Source organism: Thalassophryne amazonica, chromosome 5, assembly GCF_902500255.1.
Source record: "Thalassophryne amazonica chromosome 5, fThaAma1.1, whole genome shotgun sequence".
Lineage (NCBI taxonomy): Eukaryota > Metazoa > Chordata > Actinopteri > Batrachoidiformes > Batrachoididae > Thalassophryne > Thalassophryne amazonica.
Window position 1 is genome coordinate 74,271,481 of NC_047107.1, and position 26,350 is coordinate 74,297,830.

General features: G+C 38.7%; 1 protein-coding gene across 1 annotated transcript in view; it reads right to left on the minus strand.

Moving 5' to 3' along the window:
* Window positions 1-26,350, minus strand: part of oxct1a (3-oxoacid CoA transferase 1a) — a 239,173-nt gene that overhangs the window by 106,775 nt on the left and 106,048 nt on the right. The window contains exons 8-13 of the mRNA XM_034170540.1: window positions 25,698-25,805; window positions 23,263-23,377; window positions 22,484-22,578; window positions 21,769-21,817; window positions 21,531-21,603; window positions 17,813-17,888 (exon numbers count right to left, since the gene is read on the minus strand). Of these exons, the coding sequence (XP_034026431.1) occupies window positions 17,813-17,888; window positions 21,531-21,603; window positions 21,769-21,817; window positions 22,484-22,578; window positions 23,263-23,377; window positions 25,698-25,805 (516 nt within the window). The remainder of the gene's footprint in view (window positions 1-17,812; window positions 17,889-21,530; window positions 21,604-21,768; window positions 21,818-22,483; window positions 22,579-23,262; window positions 23,378-25,697; window positions 25,806-26,350) is intronic.

The window sequence follows — 26,350 nt, forward strand, 5'->3', positions numbered from 1 at the left end:
TTTCACGCCTGTCGGTTGCATCATTCGCCTGTGGGGAGGCTTTGAGTGAGCACTGGTCCACCCTCCTGTACTGGAAATTATTAACCTGTCACTAACCTCGGGATGTGTTCCTAAATGTCTTAAATTCGCAGTGATTAAACCATTACTTATGAAATATAACCTTGATCCCAGTCTACTGAAAAATTATAGACCGATATCAAACCTATCATTTTGTTGTAAGATTCTTGAAATGTGGTTTCTCTGCAGCTCATGGAATACCTCACTGAGAATAATCTCTTTGAACCACTGCAGTGTGCATTTAGAACATATTCCACAGAGGCAGCTTTTACTAAAGTGGTCAATGATCTCCTGCATGCGCTGGATTTGGACACCACTACAGTTCACAAGGACTGCTTTCACAAGAACTGTTCCACCTTCCACCTTCGAAACATAGCAAAGATTCACTTTGCTATGTTTGCTATTCACACTGTCCCTGCACCCATGAGTACCAGACTGATCTCAGGATGCCCTGCCTGCTGTACCAATGACTGTAAGTCATACTTCTTGGGACCTAACCGGAACTGGACATGGACACAGATGAATTAAAGACCCAAGGTGGACTGGTTTTTATTTCAATGGACTGTTTTTGTTGCTCTTCGTTTTTTTTTTTCCTGTTTGTTACGAAATTATTGTAAAATCTGTAAAAACGTTGTAACTGTTAGAATGGCCTAAGTAGTGGGTCACCCCTCTGAGTCTGGTCTGCTTGATGTTTCTTCCTCATTATCACCAGAGGGAGTTTTTTTTTCTTACCACTGTCACCTGTGTGCTTGCTCAGGGGGCTGGTAAGGTTAGATCTTACTCGTGTAAAGTGCCTCGAGGTAGCATTGTTGCGATTTGGTGCTATACAAATAACAAACTAGCAAGGGCAATTTTTCAAGAGTGGTAATAAATTATGCAAAGTTTCTATAATTACTTGGAAAAGCGAGTGAGTCCAGAATGTAAGTATCAACACCCATTGTCCACTGTTGTTAGGTAGTATCTGTAATTTCTCCAAAAATATTAGTCCTATCAATGAACCATTTTGGTGGCGTTGATCCTTGACCCAAAATACATAAGCATGCCAAACAGCAAATATCAGCTTTCCCCAGTTTCTTTATGTTCAGAGGTACACACATGCATGCGCATATACACAGAGGCCACTTCACTTTTAATATATAGATGATTTACTGCCCCCTGCTGGAATGGGATGTGAGTCCAGAATGTAATTACCAATGTCCATTGTTCACTGTTGTTAGCCAATATTGTTTGGTGTGCTTATGTATTTTGGGCCAAAACAGAATGTGGAACATCCATATATTTTTGCTTCATGTACACTGACTGTGTTTATTCCTTCCTAAATCTCTATGCTTGTATATGTCTGACCATGTTGGATGAATGTCAACCTTTTTCTTAAAACAACTGTATTTGCATGTCTCTTTGTATCTCAATGTCAACCATGTCTTAACAAACGTACACTTTGTCCATTAAAGCTATGTAAGAGTAAGTACACCTCTTTGTACAACCCACCTTCAAACACAGCCTCATACAACCATCCATGAAAAATCTACTTCAGCTCCCAATTTTCTAAAGGAATTCAAACTTCCTACAGGCACTGCACGAGTTGAAATAAATATATATATCAGAACTCTGGGGTGATTTAGACTTTTACACAGGGGTGTAAAGGGGTGATTTAGACTTTTACACAGTCCCTCCGTCCATGCCGTCGCCCGCAATGACAGATATTCGCCCTCGTCTAACTCGAGCAAATATCTGTCATTTTGGGCGACTGGGCGTGAATGTCGGGCCTCTGAAAATGCATACCGTCCTCCAAAAGCATGTTATTGTATTAATATTTTACATGCACAAACTAAGGGCCATGTACCATAAAAAATAAAACAAACGAGGTCTGACACACTTACTTATGTTGCAATGTTTGTTTTTGTGTGATTAAGCAAAATGCAGTGTTAAAAATTTCATGCAGAAAGTTCATATGGAAAGCCAATTGTTAATATTTGAAGTGATATTGTTGCATTTTTTTGTGTGTTAGTCTTTTGTGCTGTATTTCAATGAGGAACTCCATGATTTGAACAGTACTGTGCCCTTAAAACAGTGATATGTACCGAATCAAGGAAGTGAAATGTTACATCCTTCGTACATAACATATTTTGCAAAGTATGTCGCATTTTTTAACTAGTTTGGGAAGCCCGTCAACTTATATTCCAGTGTGACTTGCATACTGCAAAATCACAGTCGTTATTAGCAATAATAACACTGACATCTATATAGGACTTTCCCAGGAATCAAAGCACTAAACAAAATAAACGAATAACGAACAAATAAATGGCAATAATAAGATGCAAAAATGCACAAAAATCCAACTTAAAGAGGTGACCATACAGAAAAAAGGTGCAACTTATACTCCAGTGCATTTTTTAACAGGTGTGACTTCTATTCCAGTGCAACTGTGGAAAATACAGTCAATGCCAGATGGATGAAAAACAGTTTTCACATCCCTCACTGTTTCTAATACCGAAGGTTTCCAAAAGAGGAAGCTGACATGCAGATATGGCCTCCGGGTGATGGGTGAGTAAGTTAATTAAAATCCCATTTGCTCATCAATCACAAGAAGAGCCTGTTTTGCTCTCAGCTTGATAACCAGCGGACATATATGCCAAGTGTGGCACATCATAATAATACAGGCTGCCTCTGGGGAGGCCAGCTGGGTGGAGAAAACATCAACTGCCCCCTGCTGGAATGGCGTGCGAGTCCAGAATGTGATTATCAATACCCACTGTTCAATGTAGCTAAAATCGGTCCGCAAGGCATATTTTCGTTACAAACCAGGAAGCAAAAAACCCTATTAGAAAAACCAAGTCAGACATGAACGTACTCCATAAATATCTAAACAGCATCAGAAAAAACACACAGATTGAAAGTTTACCAGCTAACGACCGGACCAGCTGGTGGAGGTGAAGAAAGCGAACGAGCATAACACCATCAGCAGCATATTCAGCCGATACTGCTGTTGTTGTCCATTCAGCTGCTCCCATTTTTTGTTCGGGGTCGCCACAGCGGATAGTCAGATCCACATTGGCATTTGGCACAAGTTCTACGCTGGATGCCCTTCATGACGCAACTCCAGTGTTACCTGGGGAAACACACACAGCCGCTGGTGTTCCAAAGAGGTCTCCCATCCAAGTACTAACCAGGCCCCGCACTGCTTAGCTTCTGAGATCTGACGGGATCAGGCTGACACACAGCAGATCAGCTGCATTCGGTCGATACTGTGTTTGCGTGTTTATATATAATAGCCATATAATCAAGGAATTATTAACCTCGCTTGCTCGGTTAATAATCCGTTAATATTTTCCCACTATTTGTACAAGATTTCAGTAAGTACATAAACTGAACAAAATCTTTGCTGTGAGTTCAAGTTTAAATAAACTGTGTTCAGTAGGTGGTGGTACTGAGGTGAAGGGGTGTTTTGAGAAAATTTTGCATTTCTGTATTCTGTGTCTTTAGATAGTTTCTAGTTTCGACTGCTGCACGATACCTTGAAAACTTGCTAAAACAATTATAACAAATAATCCGTGTCTGCTACGTTTAATCTGCATGGAATTTAATAAGCGCAAACCGAATTTCAAGAACAAAAATAAGAATGAATAAGAACAAAAATAAGAATGAATATCATTATTTGGGGTTTTCATGTATCCCATAATCCTTTGCGTGTCAGAGAGTCGCTGCAGTCAAAACAACATAGAGAATCCAAATGATGACAATTGTAAATGAATATTATACTACAAAAATCGAATTTTTTATGTTTTTCATCATGTTAATAAGAGACTGCTACATGATACCCTGAAAACTTGCTAAAACAATTATAACAAATAATCCGTGTCTGCTACGTTTAATCTGCATGGAATTTAATAAGCGTAAACCGAATTTCAGACATAGAGACATTAGTCTGGAAGAAAGAGGACAAACAGTGTTGTAAAGAACAATAATCAAGACATTAAAGAGCAAACTTCACTTTCCCCCAGAACGACATGATCAGGAAGTGAGCTTAGCTCACAGCAGCTCCCATCGAAAATAACGGAGAGACAGCCTGTGATTTTCGCATGTTTACATAAAACAAATGCAATAACAATGTCTATAAACCAAGAGAATATATTCACGAGAGTTTTAGGCACAATATAAAAATAGTTTTATATTGCGATGTCAACGCTGTTGTCCGTGTGCAGCGGTTAAAGTGCAGCGTGATCAGAGCATCTGAATGCAGTTCTCAATGTTACTGAGGTCTCGCAGCGCGGCAACCTTTCTGAGGTTTTGCGGGATTTGAAACCTGAAAAGCCTCAATACTTCAATTATGAATTACAACAATATTTATTATTATCACGAAGAGTCTAGGCCTGTGAAGTTTGCTGTTTTACTTATTAGAAGTTATTTAAATGGAACCCCCCCCCCCAGCCGCAATCAAAATTTATTATTGCCACACCTGAAAACCTACATTCAGACCTATTTGTGAAGGTGCAGGATTTAAATGTTTTTAAACATATTTCTGGACATTTTGAACATGAAACATTTAAATATATCCTAACTAAAACACGAGACTCATTAGTAGCTTCAATCCACTCAGAAAGGACAGAAATAAATCTGGCATTCTGGTCAGTCTAGTGAAGCTGCGTGTTCATAAACTGTTTATAATAGTATATCATCACTGATAATTAAATTATAGAATTTTAAAGCTGCACTTTGCCCTAAAACCACTCTACTGTCCACTGGTTTGCCTCTTTAAGAGATGCTGAGAAGAATACAGTCCGCATCCAAGCTGTCATAGAAGTCACTAAATCAGAGCTTCCAGCCGAACAATGTTGACACACAACACACGCTCACAGATCTGAATGATATCTGTGCACATTCTGTTCTCAACCCTTAATATTTCAGAGGAAATTTTTCTATGCTTGAGCAGATGTGAGCAGAGCACCAAGGTGCTTTGAGTGAAGCAGGAATGGAGCACAGCTACTTGCGTCACAATCACTCGAACAGTCGCATTCTGTAACAGCCGACAGTAGCTGCCAACAAAACAAATGAAACGTGCACTCGCAAAAAAACAACCAGGTGAAATTTGGAAATGGTCCCATATGCAATCTGCACCCTTGTAAGAGACAGTGCAGGGCAGATGCTGCGTGGGCTTAGTAGGTACTAGGCACACAGATCGAATGGTGGGCAGTACTACTCACTTTTGGCAGAAATCTACTAAAGTCATCAAGTTAACAATAGCTGCTAAAAGTGCTAATGGTGTTAAGACAGAAATACTGGAGCACAGACCTCTCACATGATCCATTAAGACAATTAACCACAAAAGCCATATTATTCCAGATATCTGTAATAAAATGCTCAGAAAAGGACAGGCACAGTGCTCAACAACCACCAGCCACAGCTAGCAGCCTTGGTCTGAACTTGTCTCAGTGGTACATACGAGCTGTCACTCAAAGTGATCATGCCCCTAATTTTCTAAAACTTCATGGCTTAAAATGTCTTAAACTATTAAGTTATATATTTATTTATTTTTTAAATCACCCCACCCGCACAACTGTCATGGAGGGGGGGGAAGTAGGTAAGACGGGTTGTTTGTTTGTACCAGGCTGTAAACATGTTCATTGCTCCTCTAAAATTTAACATTTTAAATATAGGCTTCTATGGGAATCTGTTTCTTTTTGGAGCTGGCCTCAAGTGGCCAGTCAAGGAATGACACCTTTTTTTTCTTCACAGTGTACCTCAGTGTGGATGGTCTGAGCGTACCACTTGGTAGTTTAATAATTTCTGACACAGCTTTGAAGACAATAAGTTGCTGGTTTGAGTGAAGCCCTATGGGTTTTAATTTGCTGAAGATCCAGACAAAGTCCATTTGTCAGGGACAATCTGACCATGACTGGGAAAACCTACAATTGTGTATCTAGGCATTTCAGTTGCACATAAAAACGAGTGCATGAATGAGGCATGTTTGACTGGACGTTAATGGTAACAACCTCAGACATGCAGGGTTTCATTCCAGATGGCACTGAGAACCAGCATTTGAAAATGCAAATTCTAAATGGATAACAGAAGGGAAAAAAAATTACAACTTCCCCAGTGGCTGTCAGACAATCAGCTGTAAAACTGATCACAGAGATACCATCAATTCATACATTGATGTGTGTGGCATATGACAACTCAAAAGCAACTACGTCACAGAAATGTTGGAGGTCATTCACTGCTTGATGGTATGTTCAGGATTTGATATTACTTCCTTGCACTTGTTCCCATAAATCCATTTTGCTTTTAATCACATATTAAACACTCCCTTTGAAATTAATCTTTGCCAGAAGCAGATGTACAGTAGCCTAAATATTATGCTAATTAAATAGGCATAAGAGACCATGTTAGAGATGGAACATCTATTCACACTTGAATTAAAACAGAGGCGCATAGGACTGCAGAATGGAGTTTCAATAGTACAGACCACAGATAATGTAAGACGGCTTCATTCTGAGCTCTGCTATAAGGATACCACTGAAAGCAGAGACATTCTGTTACACTTGTTACCGCTGCAAAGGAGGTTACATTTTCTTCTGCGTTTGAGTCGTCTCTCTGCAGAATATTTCAAAAATACTCTAATTTTCACAAAAGTATATATATATATATATATATATATATATATATATATATATATATATATATATATATATATATAAAGAGAGAGAGAGAGAGAGAGAGAGAGAGCTGCGAGCTGCAAGCTGTGGCAAACCTGTCCGAAATCTATGAAAGGTTATAGAGCACAGTGTTTTCGACTGATGTCCAGACAGAAAGCATTTCTATGTCCTTTCTATGTTCTATGATTTTAGGGTTTCCAAACATTTTGGAAACACATTGGGTTTTACTTACTATGCCAACAACAACAACAAAAAAAGTCAACGGACTAAAAGTTAGCGAAACTAAATTTAGCAGAAGCTAAATGGTCCGCTGATGGTTTCAGAAGTTAGCTGAAAAGCTAATGTGCTAATAAAAAAGCTAATAAATTAGCTTTGTTAATTAGCAGTTAGCAGATTAGCGGAATTGTCCTTGCTACTATGTGTAGGCTGGCGATGATGTCCAGCAAGTTGTTGAGGATCTTGCAAATTCTCAGGATGCCCCAGAGAGCAGCCTGGACAGCTGAATCAAATGCATTGTTTACAAAAAACAAACAAACAATAAACAGAAAGAAGGACTGCTGAATTCAACTAAATAATCAAATACTCGCAGAGCTAGGATGTGGCAGATGGTTGACTTGCTGGGTGTGAATCAAGACTGTTCTGACTGCTGAGCAACAAAGAATAAGGACTAAACCCTGTTAACCCTGGCAAAAACCTTTTCTGGCACAGGGAGTGGTGTATCACCCCTGCAGCTGTTACAATCCACGTTAGCCCACTTTACTTTCCAGAGTGAGATTTCAAGTCCTTTCGTACAATCTACGGATGGCACCTGTATCCCAAGTTGAAACAAAAACTGTTTACAATACCAGGAGACCATCTCCACCTAACTGGAGGAGCTCAGCTCCAACACCATTGATCCCTGGGCTGTTCTCCAACTTCACATGTTTCACTGCATTTGTAATCTCACTAAGATTTCATGATTTACACGAGTGGCGAATCCAGCCATAAGAGCCCCAAAACAAGAAATGTCACATCTCAGCAGGGGACTCAGTAGTTGGCCTACTTGACAGTAGAACAGAGGCATCCGTCAGAAATCCGATTTTGTGGTTAACACCATTTTGTATTTTGTGCCTAAGTAAGTTTTTTGTTTAAATTCATTCATTCATACTCTGAAACCACTTACAGGAATAAAGGGTCAACAGGGGGTGGGGGAGCTATCTCAGCAGTCAAGGGGTAAGAGGCAGGGTACACCCTGGGCAGGACACCAGTGAATCACAGGTCCACATATAGATAAACTCATTCACAACTATGATCAAGTTAAATTGTCCAGTTTACCTACCGGCCATGTTTTTGGAAGTGGGAGGGAGCCAGAGAACCTGGCGGGAATTCACACGAATGGGGAGTTCATGCAAACTCCCCACAGAAATGCCCAGATGGGAAGCAATCCCAGCCCCTTCTTGCTGTGAGGCAACAGTGCATACCACTAAGCCATCATGCTGCCCAAACATTTCACACATATTTATATAAATGAATGAACACTATGACACAGAAGGAAAATGGGTAAAGAGATTAGGACTTTTTAGCACTTCCTTCATTACAGGTGACATCAGACCTATGAGCACTTAAGCAAGTAACTGCATTTAAGTCATTAGCCTGAATGTTGGAGCACTTAAACTGCAGTTGCACTGTGCCTCCAGGGACATGGAATATGTGTCTGATATGGAGCTTGTTAACTCTGCTTATTTCAGTTACCAAAGTGCTTTGGCAACTGAATTCTTGTTTTTACAATACTGAGCTATATGAGGCTTGACAGTACACTTACTGTCATCTTCATTAGGGATACCCGTTCAAATGATCATTAATCACGTGATAGAAATCCAGTGCATTTACAGTGCATCCAGGAAGTATTCACAGCGCTTCACTTTTTCAACATTTTCTTATAATAACTGACTAATCATTATTCATACCCTCACACATTCACCCATTGATTCCAAAATGGATGAAATTAATTTTTTTCCCCTCAAAATTCTACTCACAACACCCCATAATGACAACATGAAAAGGGGGGAGTTAACTTATTTTTTTACATTTTTGCCAATTTATTAAAAATAAGAAACTAAGAAATCATGAGTACATAAGTATTCACACCCTTTGCTCAATACTTTGTTGATGCACCTTTGGCAGCAATTACAGCCTCGAGTCTTCTTGAATATGATGCCACAAACTTGGCGCACCTATCTTTGGGCAGTTTTGCCCATTTCTCTTTGCAGAACCACTCAAGCTAGAGAGCTGCGTCAGTCACAGTCAGTCAGAGCTGCGTGTCGTCAGAGCGAGCTGCAAAAAGTTTGTACCTGAGTTTTCAGAGGTGGTGTTTGTAGTTGCCATCTGCCACGCCGGTGTTTGCCAACCCGGACAGTGGGAATACCACCTCAACCAGCAACTTAGCCCCGCGACTGGACAGCAACAACGTCCGAGGCCCGCCCAACGTGGTGAATTCACTGAGGCCGCGCGCTGCGTCATTAGAGCCGCGCGTCACGAGTGCCGCTTCCCCGAGGCCTCGTGCAGCCACCGCGGATCCATCAGCGCGGAAACACCGAGGCCGCGCGGCACCAGCGCAGTGCAGATCCATCCCGGTGACAAACAACGCAGGCTGTTAACATCGCCGATCGACAAGCTGCTCATAAGCCGACCATGGGGCCTAAGAAGGTTCTGACAGCGGAGGAAGGTGACGATATTAAAAAATCTCTGGACTTTCTATCAGAGGAGATTTCTGTTGTGAAGCAGCAACAGAAATCAATTATGGATCTGGTGGAGGAGGTGAAAGCATTACGGCTCCAGAATGCCGAGAAAGACCGGCATCTGGTGCAGCTGGAAAATAGAGTGGCTGAATTGGAGCAGTACACCAGAATCAACGACGTCATCATCACAGGTCTTCATATCAAACCACGGTCCTACGCACGGGCGGTAACAGATGAGAGCGGAGGGGAGCCCAGTGAACAGGAGGTCAGCTCTGTGGAAAAACAGGTTGCTGATTTCCTCCTATCTAAAGGTATAGAAATGGATTTAAATAACATTGAAGCGTGCCACCCTCTGCCCCGGAGAAATGACGGTGATAAACGAACCGTCATCATGAGATTCATCAACAGAAAACACAAAACAGCACTGTTAAAACAAGGAAGAAAACTGAAAGGGACAAACGTATTCATCAATGAACATCTCACCAAACGGAATGCCGACATCGCCAGGAAAGCACGCTTCTTGAAGAAACAGGGAAAAATCCAGCACACATGGACTTCAAACTGTAAAATATTCATCAAACTGAACGGATCACCAGAACAAGCAAAAGTCATGGCAATAAGGAACATCGAGGAGCTGGACAAATATGAACAATAGTGTTTCTTAAAGCGAGGATCTGGACAAATATGACCAATAAGGTATGAGGACACAAACACATCGCAACACCATGACACAGACCAGAGGAACCTATTCATCTACTACCTATTCATCTACATCTGGAGACAAGAAGGATATAACTCAAAGGATTGCTGATCATGGAAAAGTAGAACTGAGAACATTTAAATACACAGACCACAATGTACTGGACTTGGAGCACGATATAGACCCGGACAATAATTTCTTCTCAAATATCAATGACAGTTGTTGCTATTATACAGATGAACAGTTTAATCGGATCATTAAAACGGATAACAAATTATCAATAATCAATTTCAACAGCAGAAGTCTATATGCAAACTTTAACAACATTAAAGAATATTTAAGTCAGTTTAAAAAAATATTTAACATAATTGCTATATCAGAAACATGGATCAATGAAGATAAAGGAATGGATTTTGAACTGGATGGATATGAATTTAATTGTGTAAACAGAAAAAATAAGAGTGGAGGAGGAGTGGCTGTGTATGTGGATAAGAACATGGATTATAAAATAGTAGACAATATGACAACTGTGATTGATAACTTATTAGAATGTATAACTATTGAAATATGTGAAGAAAAAAGCAAAAATGTATTAGTCAGCTGTATATATAGAGCACCAGGATCTAGTATTGAAACATTCACTGACTGTATGGGAAAAATGTTCTCAAAAACTAATCAAAAAACTGTGTTCATTTGTGGTGACTTAAATATTGATCTGCTCAATCCAAATAAGCATAAAATAACAGATGAATTTATCAGTATAATGTACAGTATGAGTTTATATCCAAAAATCACCAGGCCAAGCAGAATTACATCCCATAGTGCCACCTTAATTGATAATATATTCAGCAATGATATTGAGAATAACACTGTGAGTGGATTATTAATCAATGACATTAGTGATCATCTACCAGTTTTCATCGTTTATAATAGAAACCATCGGCGGAATCAGCCAGAGGAGAAAATAAAATACAGGCGAGTGCAGACAGAGGAAAACATGAACACACTAAAGAAGGATTTACAGGAGCAAAACTGGGAAAAGGTATACAGTGAAAGTGATGTTGATAGTGCATATGAAACTTTTTTACAAATATTTACATCATTATATGATAAAAATTGTCCAATTAAACAAGACTACAGAAAACAAAAAATCCAAGCTCGACCATGGATGACGAAAGGGTTACGAAATGCATGTAATAAGAAAAATAAACTGTATAGAGAATTCATAAAACTAAAGACTAAAGAGGCAGAAAATAGATATAAGAAATACAAAAATAGATTAACTAATATTATACGGGTATGTAGGAAGGAATATTATAGTAACATATTATATAATAACAAAAACAATATTAAAGGAATATGGGATATATTAAATAACATTATCAAAAATGGTAATAAAAAACAGAGTTACCCTCAGTATTTCGTTGATAATAATGTCAAGAAGGAAAATAAGGATGAGGTAGTCAACGGTTTTAATAAATTTTTTTGTAAATATTGGACCAAGCTTGGCAGAAAAAATTCCCGATTCCCAACCTGAGGATTGGGATAATAATCTCATAGAAAGAAATCCCTGTTCAATGTTCCTCACAGCAGTGGATGGAAATAAAATTATAGACATTGTGAATAATTGTAAATATAAAACATCTACCGATTTAAATGAAATTGATATGGTGGTGGTAAAACAGGTCATTGAATGGATTGTAGAACCATTAACATACATCTGTAACTTATCATTTCAAACCGGTAAATTTCCCAATCAAATGAAAATAGCTAAGGTTGTGCCACTGTATAAGACTGGGGATAGACACCACTTCACAAATTATAGACCTGTTTCTTTGCTTCCACAATTTTCCAAATTATTAGAAAAGTTATTCAATAATAGATTAGACAAATTCATAAATAAACATAAATTACTTACTGATAGTCAATATGGATTCAGAGCACATAGTTCAACATCACTTGCATTAATAGAATCAGTTGAGGAGATTACAAACGCCATAGACCACAAATTACATTCAGTTGGAATATTTATAGACCTTAAAAAGGCTTTTGATACAATTAATCATGACATATTAATCAATAAACTTGAACAGTATGGGATTAGGGGGTTGGTGTTGCACTGGGTGAGAAGCTACTTAAGTAACAGAAAACAGTTTGTGAAGTTGGGGGAATATACATCATCATGCTTGGACAATGCTTGTGGCGTCCCACAGGGGTCAGTATTGGGTCCAAAACTGTTTCTAATTTATATAAATGATATTGTCAATGTTTCCAAAATATTAAAATTAGTATTATTTGCAGATGACACAAGCATTTTTTTGTTCAGGGGGGGATTTGCAGGAGTTACTGAGGAGGATCAGTATAGAAATGGGAAAATTGAAAATATGGTTTGACAGAAACAAATTATCATTAAACTTAAGTAAAACAAAATACATGTTATTTGGCTATTGTAATACAGACATACAGGTTCAGTTACAAGTCGAGGGGGTAGATATTGAAAGGGTACATGAAAATAAGTTTCTGGGGGTGATAATAGATGATAAGATAAACTGGAAGACTCATATAAAACATATACAAAGTAAACTGTCAAGAAGCATTTCAGTTCTAAACAAAGCGAAACATATTCTGGACCACAACTCACTCCGCATTCTTTACTGCTCACTGGTTTTACCATATTTACAGTACTGTGCAGAGGTATGGGGTAATACTTATAAAGGTACAACACAATCACTATCAGTAATGCAGAAAAGAGCTATAAGAATTATTCATAATACTGGCTATAGAGATCATACAAATCCACTATTTTTACAATCCAAATTCTTAAAATTCACAGACTTGGTTCATTTTCAAACAGTACAAATTGTGTATAAAGCATCATTCTGTATTTCTGTCTGTGGGGTGAGGATGTGGAACAGATTGGGAGTGGGGCTCAAGCAATGTCCAAGCATGAACCAGTTCAAACAGCGGTACAAAAATATGTTTTTTTCTGGGTATAGGGAGGAGGAAGGGTAATGAGGGTTAGGGTGTTTTTGTTTTTTGCTTCGGCTTGTAAATATATAGTATTTTGTATGTAAGTAGGTATGTGTAGGTGTATATTTATGTTTGTTTATATATATGTGTATATATGTATATGTGTATATATGTGTATGTATATGTGTATGTATGTTGATGTGTGTATGTATATGTGTATGTGTATGTATATATATATATTGATATCGGTTTAGGTGTGTAGGAATCTATGTGTATATGTGGCAAAGGGTATTACTGGTTGTGGGGAAGAAGGGGTAGGGATAAATAAGCTGATGCTTCACCCTACTCCTTTTCGGACATGTTGGGTACACAGTAGGAACTTTTTTGTTGTTGTCTTTACTGATCTATCTTGTAATTGTTGTTGTATCAAATGTTCGAAAAAAAAAAAAAAAAAAAAAAAAAGCTCCATCAGGCTGGATGGAGAGCGTCGGTGCACAGCCATTTTCAGATCTCTCCAGAGATGTTCAATCAGATTCGTGTCTGGGCTTTGGCTGTATTCTTTCCCATTCTTGCTTGATGTACGACTTCAGTTGTTCAACAGTGAGGGGTCTCCGTTGTCGTATTTTGCGCTTTATAATGCGCCGCACATTTTCAATGGGTGACAGGTCTGGAGTACAGGCAGACCAGTCTAGTACCCGCACTCTTACTACGAAGCCATGCTATTGTAACACGTGCAGAATGTGGCTTGGCATTGTCTTGCTGAAATAAGCAGGGATGTCCCTGAAACAGACGTTGCTTGGATGGCAGCATGTGTTGCTCCAAAACCTGGATGTACTTTTCAAGCATTGATGGTGTCATTGTAGATGTTTAAGTTGCCCACGCCATGGGCACTAACACACCCCCATACCATTACAGATGCTGGCTTTTGGACTTTGCACTGATAACAATCTGGATGGTCTTTTTCCTCTTTTGTCCGGAGGACACACCGTCCATGATTTCCAAAAACAATTTGAAATGTGGACTCATCAGACCACAGCACACTTTTCCACTCTGCATCTGTCCATTTCAAATGAACTCTGGCCCAGAGAAGGTGGTGGCGTTTCTGCATGTTGTTGATGTATGGCTTTCGCTTTGCATGGTAGAGTTTCAACTTGCACTTGTAGATGTAGCGATGAAATGTGTTAACTGACAATGGTTTTCTGAAGTGTTCCTGAGCCCAAGTGGTAAGATCCTTTACACAATGATGTCAGTTTTTAATGTAGTACCGTCTGAGGGATCGAAGGTCATGGGCATACAATGTTGGTTTTTAGCCTTGCTGCTTACGTGTAGAAAGTTGCCCAGATTCTCTGAATCTTCTGATTATATTATGGACTGTAGATGATGGAATCCCTAAATTCCTTGCAACTGAACATTGAGAAACATTGTTCTTAAACTACTGGACTATTTTTTCACACAGTTGTTCACAAAGTGGTGATCCTCGCCCCATCTTTGCTTGTGAATGGCTGAGACTTTTGGGGATGCTCCATTTATACTAAATCATGACACTCACAATTAGTGTCCTCAGTTCCCAAATGCTCATTGAGTGTTGTTAGAACAAAAGGTGATGTAACACAGTGGTAAACATACCACTGTCCCAGCTTTTTTGAAATGTGTTGCAGAAACAGTTATTACTATATTTATTTATTTATTTTGTGAAGCGCAAAATACGACAACTGAGACCCCAGACTGTTCAACAACTGAAGTCGTACATCAAGCAAGGATGGGAAAGAATTACACCTAGCAAAGCTTCAATAATTAGTGTCCTCAGTTCCCAAACGCTTATTGAGTGTTGTTAGAAGGAAAGGTGATGTAACAAAGTGGCAAACATACCACTGTCCCAGCTTTTTTGAAATGTGTTGCAGGCATCCATTTAAAAATGAGCAAATATTTGCACAAAAACAATAAAGTTTATCAGTTTGAACATTAAATATCTTGTCTTTGTGGTGTATTCAACTGAATATAGGTTGAAGAGGATTTGCAAATCAATATATTGTGTTTTTATTTATACGGCTTATTTGTACGGCTCTAACATAAAATATGGTAAAAGTGAAGCCCTGTGACTACTTTCTGGATGCACTGTAAGCACATAGATATGGTCAAGAGGATCTGCAGAGAACAGTCTGAAAAAGAAAAAACATCCAGTGAGCGGTAGCAAAAATGATTTGATATCGATGCCATTATCGATTCCCTTATCGATACCTCTTGTGAATTTTCTGTATACTAAAAGTAGGCTTTACAGGTTTTCTATGTCAACAACATTTTATCAAGTCTTAAAGTAAATAAATATGAAATTGGTCACTGTATCCTTGATCTCTGGACTTAAGTAAAAATACACAAAATCTGTAGTTTTTGTCAAAAGCATTTCCTTTCAGATATTTTGGCATGAATGTCTTTCCATACCTCTGAGCTGAGCTCAGCTGGCTGTGGCACGTCAGCACAGGACGTCTCATTTCGAGAGGAAAAAAAAAGTTTTGATCGACTGCAGTTTGTGTTGCAACATTTGCATAGAGGTGTCATTTGATTTAAGCAATGTTTCACTTTGAAGTTATTAATTTCGACTGGACTGTATCATTCTGACTTGACTCGACAGAGAGCTGTGCAGCGTTTGGAGCTGTGTGAACAGAACAGAGGACGATTCTCATTTCTTTCTCGCAACACAGGAGTCCCAGTTAGTGACTTTAATACGCACAAAAGTGACTTACAATTGACATATTCAGGAATGAAAATGGTGAAAAACAAAAAAAAAAAGCTGTAACCCAAAATTACCCCCCCAACACCACCCGCACGAAAATGTTTGAATTCTTGAAGCTCTGAAATAGAATCTGGGGCTATTTCAGACAATAAACTGCAGTGAGTACAGCATCCATTTTTTGGTGAGGAAAAAACTCAGCTTCCCTTATTCAAATTCATTCCAGTAGTATTCTGCTCTTACTAGGATGCAGCAGTTTTCTAGCTTGGCAGATAGTTCTGGAGGAAATCACTGAAGAAATGAACACATTGAAAATATGGTTTGACCCAAACAAATTATCATTAAAATGAATGAAGTGGAGGTGTAAGAGGCACTAGGTGTTCACAGGAAACAGTTATTTATTTCTATATTTATTCATTTATTTATTTATTTTGTGAAGTGCAAAATACAACAACTGAGACCCCGGACTGTTGAACAACTGAAGTCGTACATCAAGCAAGAATGGGAAAGAATTCCACCTACAAAGCTTCAACAATTAGTGTCCTCAGTTCCCAAACACTTATTGAGTGTTGTTAGAAGGAAAGGTGATGTAACACAGTGGTAAACATACCACTGTCCCAGCTTTTTTGAAATGTGTTGCAGGCATCCATTTAAAAATCAGCAAATATTTGCACATAAACAATAAAGTTTATCAATTTGAGCATTAAATATCTTGTCTTTGTGGTGTATTCAATTGAATTTAATTTCCACATTACAATATTTCTTTTGCGCACCCCAAATGAGATGCACCGGGGTGAAGTCTAACTCATCCTGCCACAATTGGGACATGCCGGCAGGAGTTGACGTGCCGTGACGTTTGAGAGTACTAATTTTGAATATTAGTAGTTTCAGAGTAAATGCCTACGTATCAGTGCCATCTCCCGCAACTGCTTTTCCTGTGAAGCATACTAAGGAACTGTTGAGTTGGCATAAAGAGCAAAATGCTGTAAGGTGAATGACTGATGAACAATGTTTAAAATTTCTTACATTTCTATCATTACTGGGATTGGTTCCACAACAAAATTAGGTAAATTTTTGACTAGGTCCAAATGTCGTTATTTTATATGAGAACTGTCGCATTCATTTCTGTACAATCACACTAATCAAACAATAGATATGAGAGAAAACAATCAGGGGCAGAGACAATAAAGTTCAGTGACGCAAATGATAAAACAGCATCCCAAAAATAATAATACTATCCTTTACCCCTTCTTTTCCATGTATTGTTTTTTACCCTTTTATTTGGCTGAGTGGAGTAGTAAAAACATTTTGAAGCCATCAACTGGAAAATATCCATCTGCATTTTGCATATTAAATTAAATGTTCAGAATCACCATAATCACACAGAGTACACTATCACCAACTCCTACATAAAACATTTCCAATTTCATGCTACGTTATTCACCATCTTTAGATGGTGAATAACGTCCATTAGCAAAAAAGGTGGGAAAAGCAATTCTCTTCACAAGTTATAAAGAAGAGTAAATGTAGTTACCTTGGCAAAAAAACCCCACACATACTCAGTTTTCCTTTCGTACAATATTCTTCTTTACCAAGTAATCAGTGTTCCATCACTTAGACTTTGTATTTTATTTAGATATAAAGTCATTAAAAAGTAATGATTGTAACACACACAACGGTTGAATTTACATGAACTCTTTTGAGTATACAGTCATGCAAGGTCTTGCTTAAAGAACAGTGATGGAGGAAGCTATGTTTGGAATTCTACAGGCAGTACGTAGATACATCAACACAAGGAAAATGATCTTTCGAGTAATAGCACCATAAAACTCTCACTGAATCACATTCACAGAATCGTGATGATATTCACTTCATGCTGTGTTCATATCTAGCAGATGGAGCACAGATAATGACTTTGTTGAAAACTATATAGAGCAACAGAAAGATGATCCAAAGAACAGATAGACTCTTTAAAGCAGTCACTTACTGGAATCATCCAGTTGGCCAGATCGCCATACTCTGACACCTGCATGGCTCCCAGCATCGTCAGGTTTATGTGACCCCTGAGAAGAAGGAAATCAGAGATGCAGACTGCCATCAGCTTCAGAATCATTTGAAATTAGAAGCTTGTTCAATAACTCACTAACTCAACATTATAGCTCAATTTTCTACATCTTTTATTGTGTCCCAAGCCAATAACAATTACATGTTGCTGCTGATTTTACTGTGTGGTTCCACCATCAGTATAGAACTGCCAAATGTGGCTTCATTACAACAGATGCCATACCTTCTTCTGAGGACATCTCTTCTTCTGAATACATTTTCATTAATCAATTGAATTTAACTTTCACATTAGAAAACAGTGACTGATTATTATGATTACATATGAATTTAATTTTGAACTTTCAGACAATAGGGAGAATTTTCCCAACAGAATCTTCATTATAAGTCTTCTGATATCCCAGTTTTCTATAAGATACATTTTGTTACAAAAGGTAACACTTTCTTCCTTTAACAAACCACCCCCCCCCCCCCCCCCCCCCCTCACACACACACAAACAAACAGGTGCCCACAGGTGATCTGTACCAGATCCACATTGGGATTTGGCACAAGTTTTACACCAGATGCCCTTCTTGACGCAACTCCAGATCTACTTGTGGAAACATGCAAACACCTCGTGGTAGTATGTTGTTTATATTGCTCTATCAAGCACTTTGTGGGTAAATTATTATTTTTATGAAGTCAGGGTGTTGCAACATATTTCCCTGATGAAGACAATATGATGAACCATTGCCAACTTCATGATTAAAGGACCCTACATGGAGCATCGAGTTGCTGACTTTTTCTTGTTCATAATTTGTTACCAGCACCTCATACAGGCATTAGTGTGCTGACATTAATTTGCACTGACAAGAGCAGTTTTTAGCTGGTGTCTTGGCTTTCCCTGCCGTTTTGCACCTCCCTTTCTTCAGGTGTTCAATATTTTTTCCCTGTGTCATTCCACATTATTACACATAACTTAATTTATGGACATCTATGGTTTGATTTCTTTGTATGTGCAGATTACTTGGGTTGTTAGCAACATCTGGTGAAAATGTCCAGTAAATAGCACCTTTAGAAATATATTTACTGAGAACAATGGTTCAATACTTATTTTACCCGCTGCACAAGCTCAATACACGCACGCACGCACGCACGCACGCACGCACGCACGCACGCACGCACGCACACACACACACACACACACACACACACACACACACACACAGTGTAGCAATTTTTCAGCCATACAGACACTTTGGAGCGACCAAGGTTTGAAATGTCATCAGGGAATTCAAATCTGCACTAGATTTAGATTAGCATTGCACTTGTGGCAGGCTGTCTTGCCATCAACCATATGTTGTGATTCTCTCTCGTAGTGACTTTGGACTCTGATCTGTTTTCACAACAGCAGATGTACGCACGCACAGACACATACAAAGACAGCATGGTTCTGTTATGTAGCCGCCAGTATGACTGGACAGCACTATTTATGAGCACTACTGAATTTCCACTTGGTGACCAAACACAAGTGATGATGCAGGGAGCACGGGTGGGCAATCTCAGACAGCTGCCAAATCAATAACAACCAGAGAGCTTAGAAATATTGCCACATCATTCGTCTTGCTGCTTTGGTGACACAAACCACTTGTTAATGTCCAGTGTTAGAAATTGTGGCTATGTCCTGCAGTAACAGTCTTCTTTAATTATAAGAGCTGCTGGCCTGTGGCTCATTTGATAAAACATCATTTTGAAAGAAACCTTGATGAACTTATTATTTTGTGTTGTCAAATATGCCAAATCAATAAGGATGACTTTTGGTTTTGCGAAAATAAGCATTATTCAACGTAAAAAAAAAAAAGGTTTGGATGTCATTTTCATGTGTACATAACTCTGTGACTGTGACATGCACTCTGACTAACAGTATAGCAGCCTAATATTACAGCTGGGTATTTGCAGTTTAGAAAGCATTGGCATTTACGGTTTCACATTTCCTCCAACCTAAGGTAAGAATGTCTTCCTCTGATAAAGCACTTCCATGTTCAATCTAAGTCTGCAATTTTGCCTTTTATTCCAGAACAAAAGTTTAATATTTTGCTTTCCCTTTCATGATATTTGTAGCATTTTCTAGTAAAATGAGGAGCTGCCACAATGTTCCAAGGTTGTCCCTAGGTGACTCTAAATTGACTATAGGTGTGAATGTGTTCGTCTCTCTATATTTGTCGGCCCTGCAAAGGACAGGTGACCCATCTAGGGTGTACCCCGTCTTTCGCCCAATGACCACTGGGATAGGCTCTAGCTCCCTGTGACCCTTAATTTGAATACGCACATATAGAAAAATAATGAATAATAATGATCAACTATTTCTGAAAATTGTTCCTGCAATTTAATTGTACATAAAACATAAATCCACATCTAAAACCACTGCAACTTTCAATCCAGTTTCTTGAAAAAGCTGTTGCAAAATCAGGCATTTAATGCTGTAACAATCACAAAATGAAAAGACTGTGAAATCCCAGAGGTACAGACTGGGACTGAACAATTTGCACTGAAAAATAAAACAGGCAATAAATACATAACATTTTTATGCAAGTATATTTTAAAATTCTGATGTGTTTTCCAATCAGTCTTCAAACACTATTTTGAATTCTGATACATATTTTTGAATACTGATGACTTTTACCATCACAATCTTTACATTTTTTGACATGGCAATGTTTCAATGAGAATGCTGAAAAACACTGATGACTTTTTTAACGCTTTCAACACTGTGTTTTCAGTTTCACTTCTCTAGTCACCATGTTGCCATAAAGGGGAGTACCTGAGGGGCGGGCTGCAAGGTGCCATTTCACTGCAACTGTTTTCAGTCCCATAACTACGTTTGTTTTTTCTTGCAATACTAAAGTTTATTTTACATGTCAAACTTCACCGTCAGTGTTCTGGCATCATATAAATCACCATAGTAGGCTCTTACATGTCACTCCCTTGTTGCCTTATGGACTGCTTTGTGACAAAGTCAACTGCTTTGGGACAGATATTCATGACTACATTTCCCATCTAAAATTCACATTTTGAATGTCACTTTCAGTTTCTCGAGAATTCAGAATTTTACATACAAGATGCCTCTTCCATTTCATTATCGATAACGGACTTACCTCAATCTCACATATGCAACTTGCCTAGTTAATTGTAAGTGAACCAGGACATTATTCATTGTAACACAATGTACTAGCGAATACAACTGAAAACATGCAGCAGTGTGATGTAGCTTATTAGGTCATTTAATAACTACAAAGCAAATACCTCCTATTGGGTTTCCAAAATGATTTGGAACAATCCCAGCAGAAGACTGCCCCTCCCTGAGCCTGGTTCTGCTGGAGGTTTCTTCCTGTTAAAAGGGAGTTTTTCCTTCCCACTGTCGCCAAGTGCTTGCTCACAGGGGGTCGTTTTGACCGTTGGGGTTTTTCCGTAATTATTGTATGGCTTTGCCTTACAATACAAAGCGCCTTGGGGCAACTGTTTGTTGTGATTTGGCGCTATATAAATAAAATTGATTTGATTTGATTATATTAACCCTTCAGGTAGCTTTTGCTGTCACCAAGGTTGGAGACACACACTTTAGACACAAACGTAAATGGTGAAAGCGTGTGCATCACAGCCTTACCCCCTGATCATGGCAAATGAATCATCACTGGAGAAATAGGCAGCACCAGGAAGCACAGTGACAGTCTCCTTCCCTACATAAGGAGAGGTAGCAGGTTTGAATGGAAAATAATCCATTAGTAGATAGTGTTAATTACATTTTGACCACAAATTAACAGCCATTCCTGCTTGTCCCTCATTTTTCCCTAGTTTAATTTTGACATTTATGAACAGAAGGCATGGAACAGGGTGACTCTCACCAGCATTAATCAGGTCTGCATCTACTTCATCCTCTGTGGGATACGGTCCCTGTGCAAAGAATGATTAAGATAAACAATACTGTCCACAGAGAAGGCCAGATGCACATATATTTATACGTCACTCAGTTTGACCAACCCCAGTGTTTTAAAAGGAGAGAGATAAGATGTTGTTTCTTTGATTACATCAAGCATCGATTTTCTCTTTTTCAACAAAGAGGCAGAGGAGAGGAGAAGTGAGGATGGTATGAAACAGTACTTCTACCAAACTGGCACTCATAATTAAAAGAAGCTGAAAAATAATGTATTTACACAGACGCCTACATACGCCTGTCAACACATCTGACTGGAAAGGCATTCCAGAGCTGCAGCAGCAGCTTTTGTTTAAAGCTCATCCAGCACCAGCAAATACTGATGGAAAAAAAAAAAAAAAACGGGGGGGGGGGGGGGGGGACACAAAAAACTAAACTGAAGACAAAGTGTCAAACAACCACAATGTGTTACATAACAAACACAGCAGATTTCAAATGAGGGCCTCAACGAGGACCGAGGACTGCTATCACAAAAACAAATAGCTGTTCATCTCGCTATATCCATGCAGTAACAATATGGTTTTAAACAGGTTTCTGTTTCTGCTTGCTAGCTTATGTAGTAGCACTTTAAAGCACTGAAGCTTGGGGGAAACACAAAGACAAAAAACATTTTGTTGGCATCTTACCAGTCCCAGAATCCCATTTTCGCTTTGGAGGTGGACAGTGATGTCAGGTTTGATAAAGTTGCTGGCCAGCATGGGAATGCCAATACCAAGGTTGGCTAATTGGTTCTTTGTTAATGATGATAACTATATTCTTGGAAAAATGCAGTTGGGAGTGGGGGGGGGGGAGAGTCAGATCACAAACAAGCATATGTACATAAGGTCATCAATTATGCTGAAAAGTTGTTTTTATCTATATGACTAAATAATTTATTGTGCATATGATGCATAAAATAATAAAGGACCGCAAATTCAAGATATGCAAAGTATATGCAATGTGTTACAGAGTGATATGTTTAACATGTCCTAGAAGATAAATGGTGACTGGCAAATGAACATTATTACTATCATGCTTTCTCATCTGAAACAGACATTCAATGCACTGTACAATAATGACACACACACACACCCTTGCATGAGACTGATCTACGAGGAACAGCATATGCAAATCAGTCTAACCTGAAGATATCACCAAAGCAAAAACTCTACTGGGCCTTTGCTGACTGAAATAATTTGTACCTCTTGCAGGTGTTTCCAAGAGATAAAGTTATCAATATCAAATGGAAATTCATAAATTGCCTTTGTATCAAACTTGTAAACATAAACCTTTTCTTTACCATGGAAATTGGCTGTGGCCACTTGTCAACCTGAATTGTTTTCAACTGTTGCAAAGGAAAAAGTACCATAAACACAAAGACCAGAGTGTATGATTTTCTCACTGCTTGCTTATTTTCAAAGGATACCATACATTCCATCTTCAAATTCCAGAGCAGCCCGACGAATGATCCTTTCTCGAACAAAATCAGAGTCTTTCTTTGGTTTGGGCTTCTCTTCCTGGCTTTTCTTTACTGTACGTTTCTAAAAAATAAATAAATACATAAATAAATAAATAAATAAATAAAGAGATGCCTTGGGATTTGTGGGACAGCATGCTGTGGGACTACTTGTGACTGAGTACAAAAATACAAATGGATAATCCAAATGCATTTATTTCTAAACATATGTTAGAGCAGTGATTCTCAACCGGGGTGCCGTGATCGATCGTCAGTGGTGCCGTGGGCAATTATCAAATATCACCATTATCGGGTGTATGTGCTGTAATAGTGTGGCAGATGATGTAATGCTCTTATATTCCAGTAGATGGGAGCAAAGCGCTGTACTATAGTATAACAGACATACTTGCGCACATAGCGTTGTGCGTCTCCATGGTTATGGGTTGCTGACTACAGCGTGAATCTCAGCTGCTCACGGAGCCTGGCTCCTCTGGGGAAGGAGAAACCGCGTTGGCTGTGGAGGTGTGCGGGGAAGGCGGCCTGACCTCCGTTGATGTCACCGTGGTCAGACTTGGGCCTTCCCGCTCACAACTGGGTTTGCTGAAGGCAGCCTCTGCGCTCCGTGAATATTAGAGTGGCAGATTATTGTGAATAAAAGTGTCGACACATCTAAAAAAAAAACACTTGAGATTAGGGCTGTCACAATTATTACAATATTCGTCAATCGCGATTATTTTTCATATTCGCGATTACCGTGAATTATTTATTTTATCCACAAAGCATAAAACGACTCAGAATCTGACGTCATTGTGCTGCAGCCGCCGTTTGGATAAGACGGCCGATTAAAACAGTGGCCGTCTTCTTCAAAAGCCGTCTAAAATGCAAAGCTGTTGGTGTGTGTGTGTGTCTGTGTGTGTGCGCACGCGGAGTCAACAAGCTGCAGACTGCGAGGGAGGGGGTGCGTGAGGGAGATTCCTGAATGCAGGCGCGACACGTTACAGTCTGAGAATCATCAGTGCGCAGCGAGAGGATTTTAACCCGAGTGAACATGTTAACAAAACCAAAACATGAAGCTGCTTTTACTTCTCTCTGAACTTTCTCTAAAGGTGTGATTCTGCCGTTACCGTCCTGTTCACACCATGTGCGCATCGTATGCTGAATTTATGAGATCATGAGATGAAATAAACGGTCAAATATCTTTAAAAATATATTTAAAAAATGAGAATATATGAATGAACTGAGCTACAAAAAACAAAACAAAAAAAAAACCCTGACATGAAGAAGCTGTGGTGATATTCAGATGCACAGATCACAAAAAGCAGGTGAGAACTCTGAACTTTAACAGCTGTTACTTTCCAAAGGTATTTATTTGTTCAATATGGGCTTAATGCAGTGTTTAAGCACAAAACGTGACTGATGAGGAGAAACAATTTCAGAAATGCAACAGAAACAACCACAATTCAGAAAAAGTTGGGACTGTATGTAAAATGAAGATAAAAATAAAATGTTGCACTATTCCCAGTTTCTCCACTCAGAGAAGCCAAACGTTCTTCCAGAGTTGTGTAATTATACTACAATAGTAGAATATAAAGAAGGGGGAAAAAAAAGAAAAAAATAGACAATATATTCGTCAATCGCAATTATTTGTCTGACAATTAATCGTCTCCAGAAATTCCTAATCATGACAGCCCTACTTGAGATCAGAGCGCAAAATGCTTGAGGATTTTCAAAATGCGGTGTTTTCTGTATCGATTTTCTATTGCGATAATTGGGTTTTGCACAAAACCAGAGGTAACAGAATTATAATATTATTTTGGTTGGTGGTGTGCCGCAGGATTTTGTAAATATAAAAAGGGTGCCGCGGCTCAAATAAGGTTGAAAATCACTGTGTTAGAGTAATATTTATTTAGTATTGCTAATTAACAAATTGTATAATGAAACATGAGTTCAACAAAGTGATACTATATCAGTAAAAAAGTCATAAAAACAAAACCTCTATCAAAGAGCCAAAGCATTACGTATTCAGGATCAAAGCTCAATGATCTTGATCAAAAGTCAGTCACAAAAACCAGGATCACAGGTCAACAATCAGGGCAAAGGTCAGGATCTGTTCCTTGATCCAGAATCCTTTCATCATAATTACACAACCAAAGGAAGACAGACAGACATATGCAGAAATGGTAGCAAATACATAACTTCTATCAAAGAATCAAATCAGTCAGGATCAAATGAAAACGTTAACGACTGATCAAGGAAGAGCCATCAGGAATGAACACCAGGCTCCCAGGTCAGCCAGCAATCGGAAAATAAAAGGTGATCAAGAAAGAAAGATCAAGAAATTATATATACACGATGGACACAATACACCATTTCACTGTTCATGCACTCATTTAAATGCTTTGTACCTCAATCCTTTTCTCGTAGCTGGCTCCCTGGACAATCCTGTGCACATAGATGCTGGGTATGTGGATGTCCTCTGCAGCAAAAGTACCAACATCCACCACCTCCTCCACCTACACAGAAACAAAATATGAGTTCCACCTATCCTTGTAAAATATCTTGTGGAACAAAATATCAAAGGTCAGATAAGAAAGCCATGTACTGATAAAATCATACTACCAGGAAATAACCTCTGCCTGACAGCTATAAAGCAAGTTACCTGATAAAAACAAAACAGCATTTTGCCTTTGTGCAGGACCATTTTTTAGTTAACTAATATTTTTCCCAGACCAAACATGTACTCCTTAAAGAAAATATGCTCAATGGAAAGAAAATTTAAGACATAAAACAGTTCTTTTTTAGTGGTCATTAAATCTTTAACTGACAACATGTGGAACTGACTGTATTTACAGATAAACATATTCACCAAATATCTCACAGGTTCAAATGCTCTGTAACTGTGTGTCTTATATTTTACATTGAACAGAAGGTTGGCAGAAGGTGTTATATTACTTTGTAGGTGTACAGTGATGTCTGGACTCCACAAGGAGTTCAGTGAAAGCTGCTTGTATATATTCTAGCCCGTTTAACCGACTAAACAGAAGAGGGATTGTCTGAC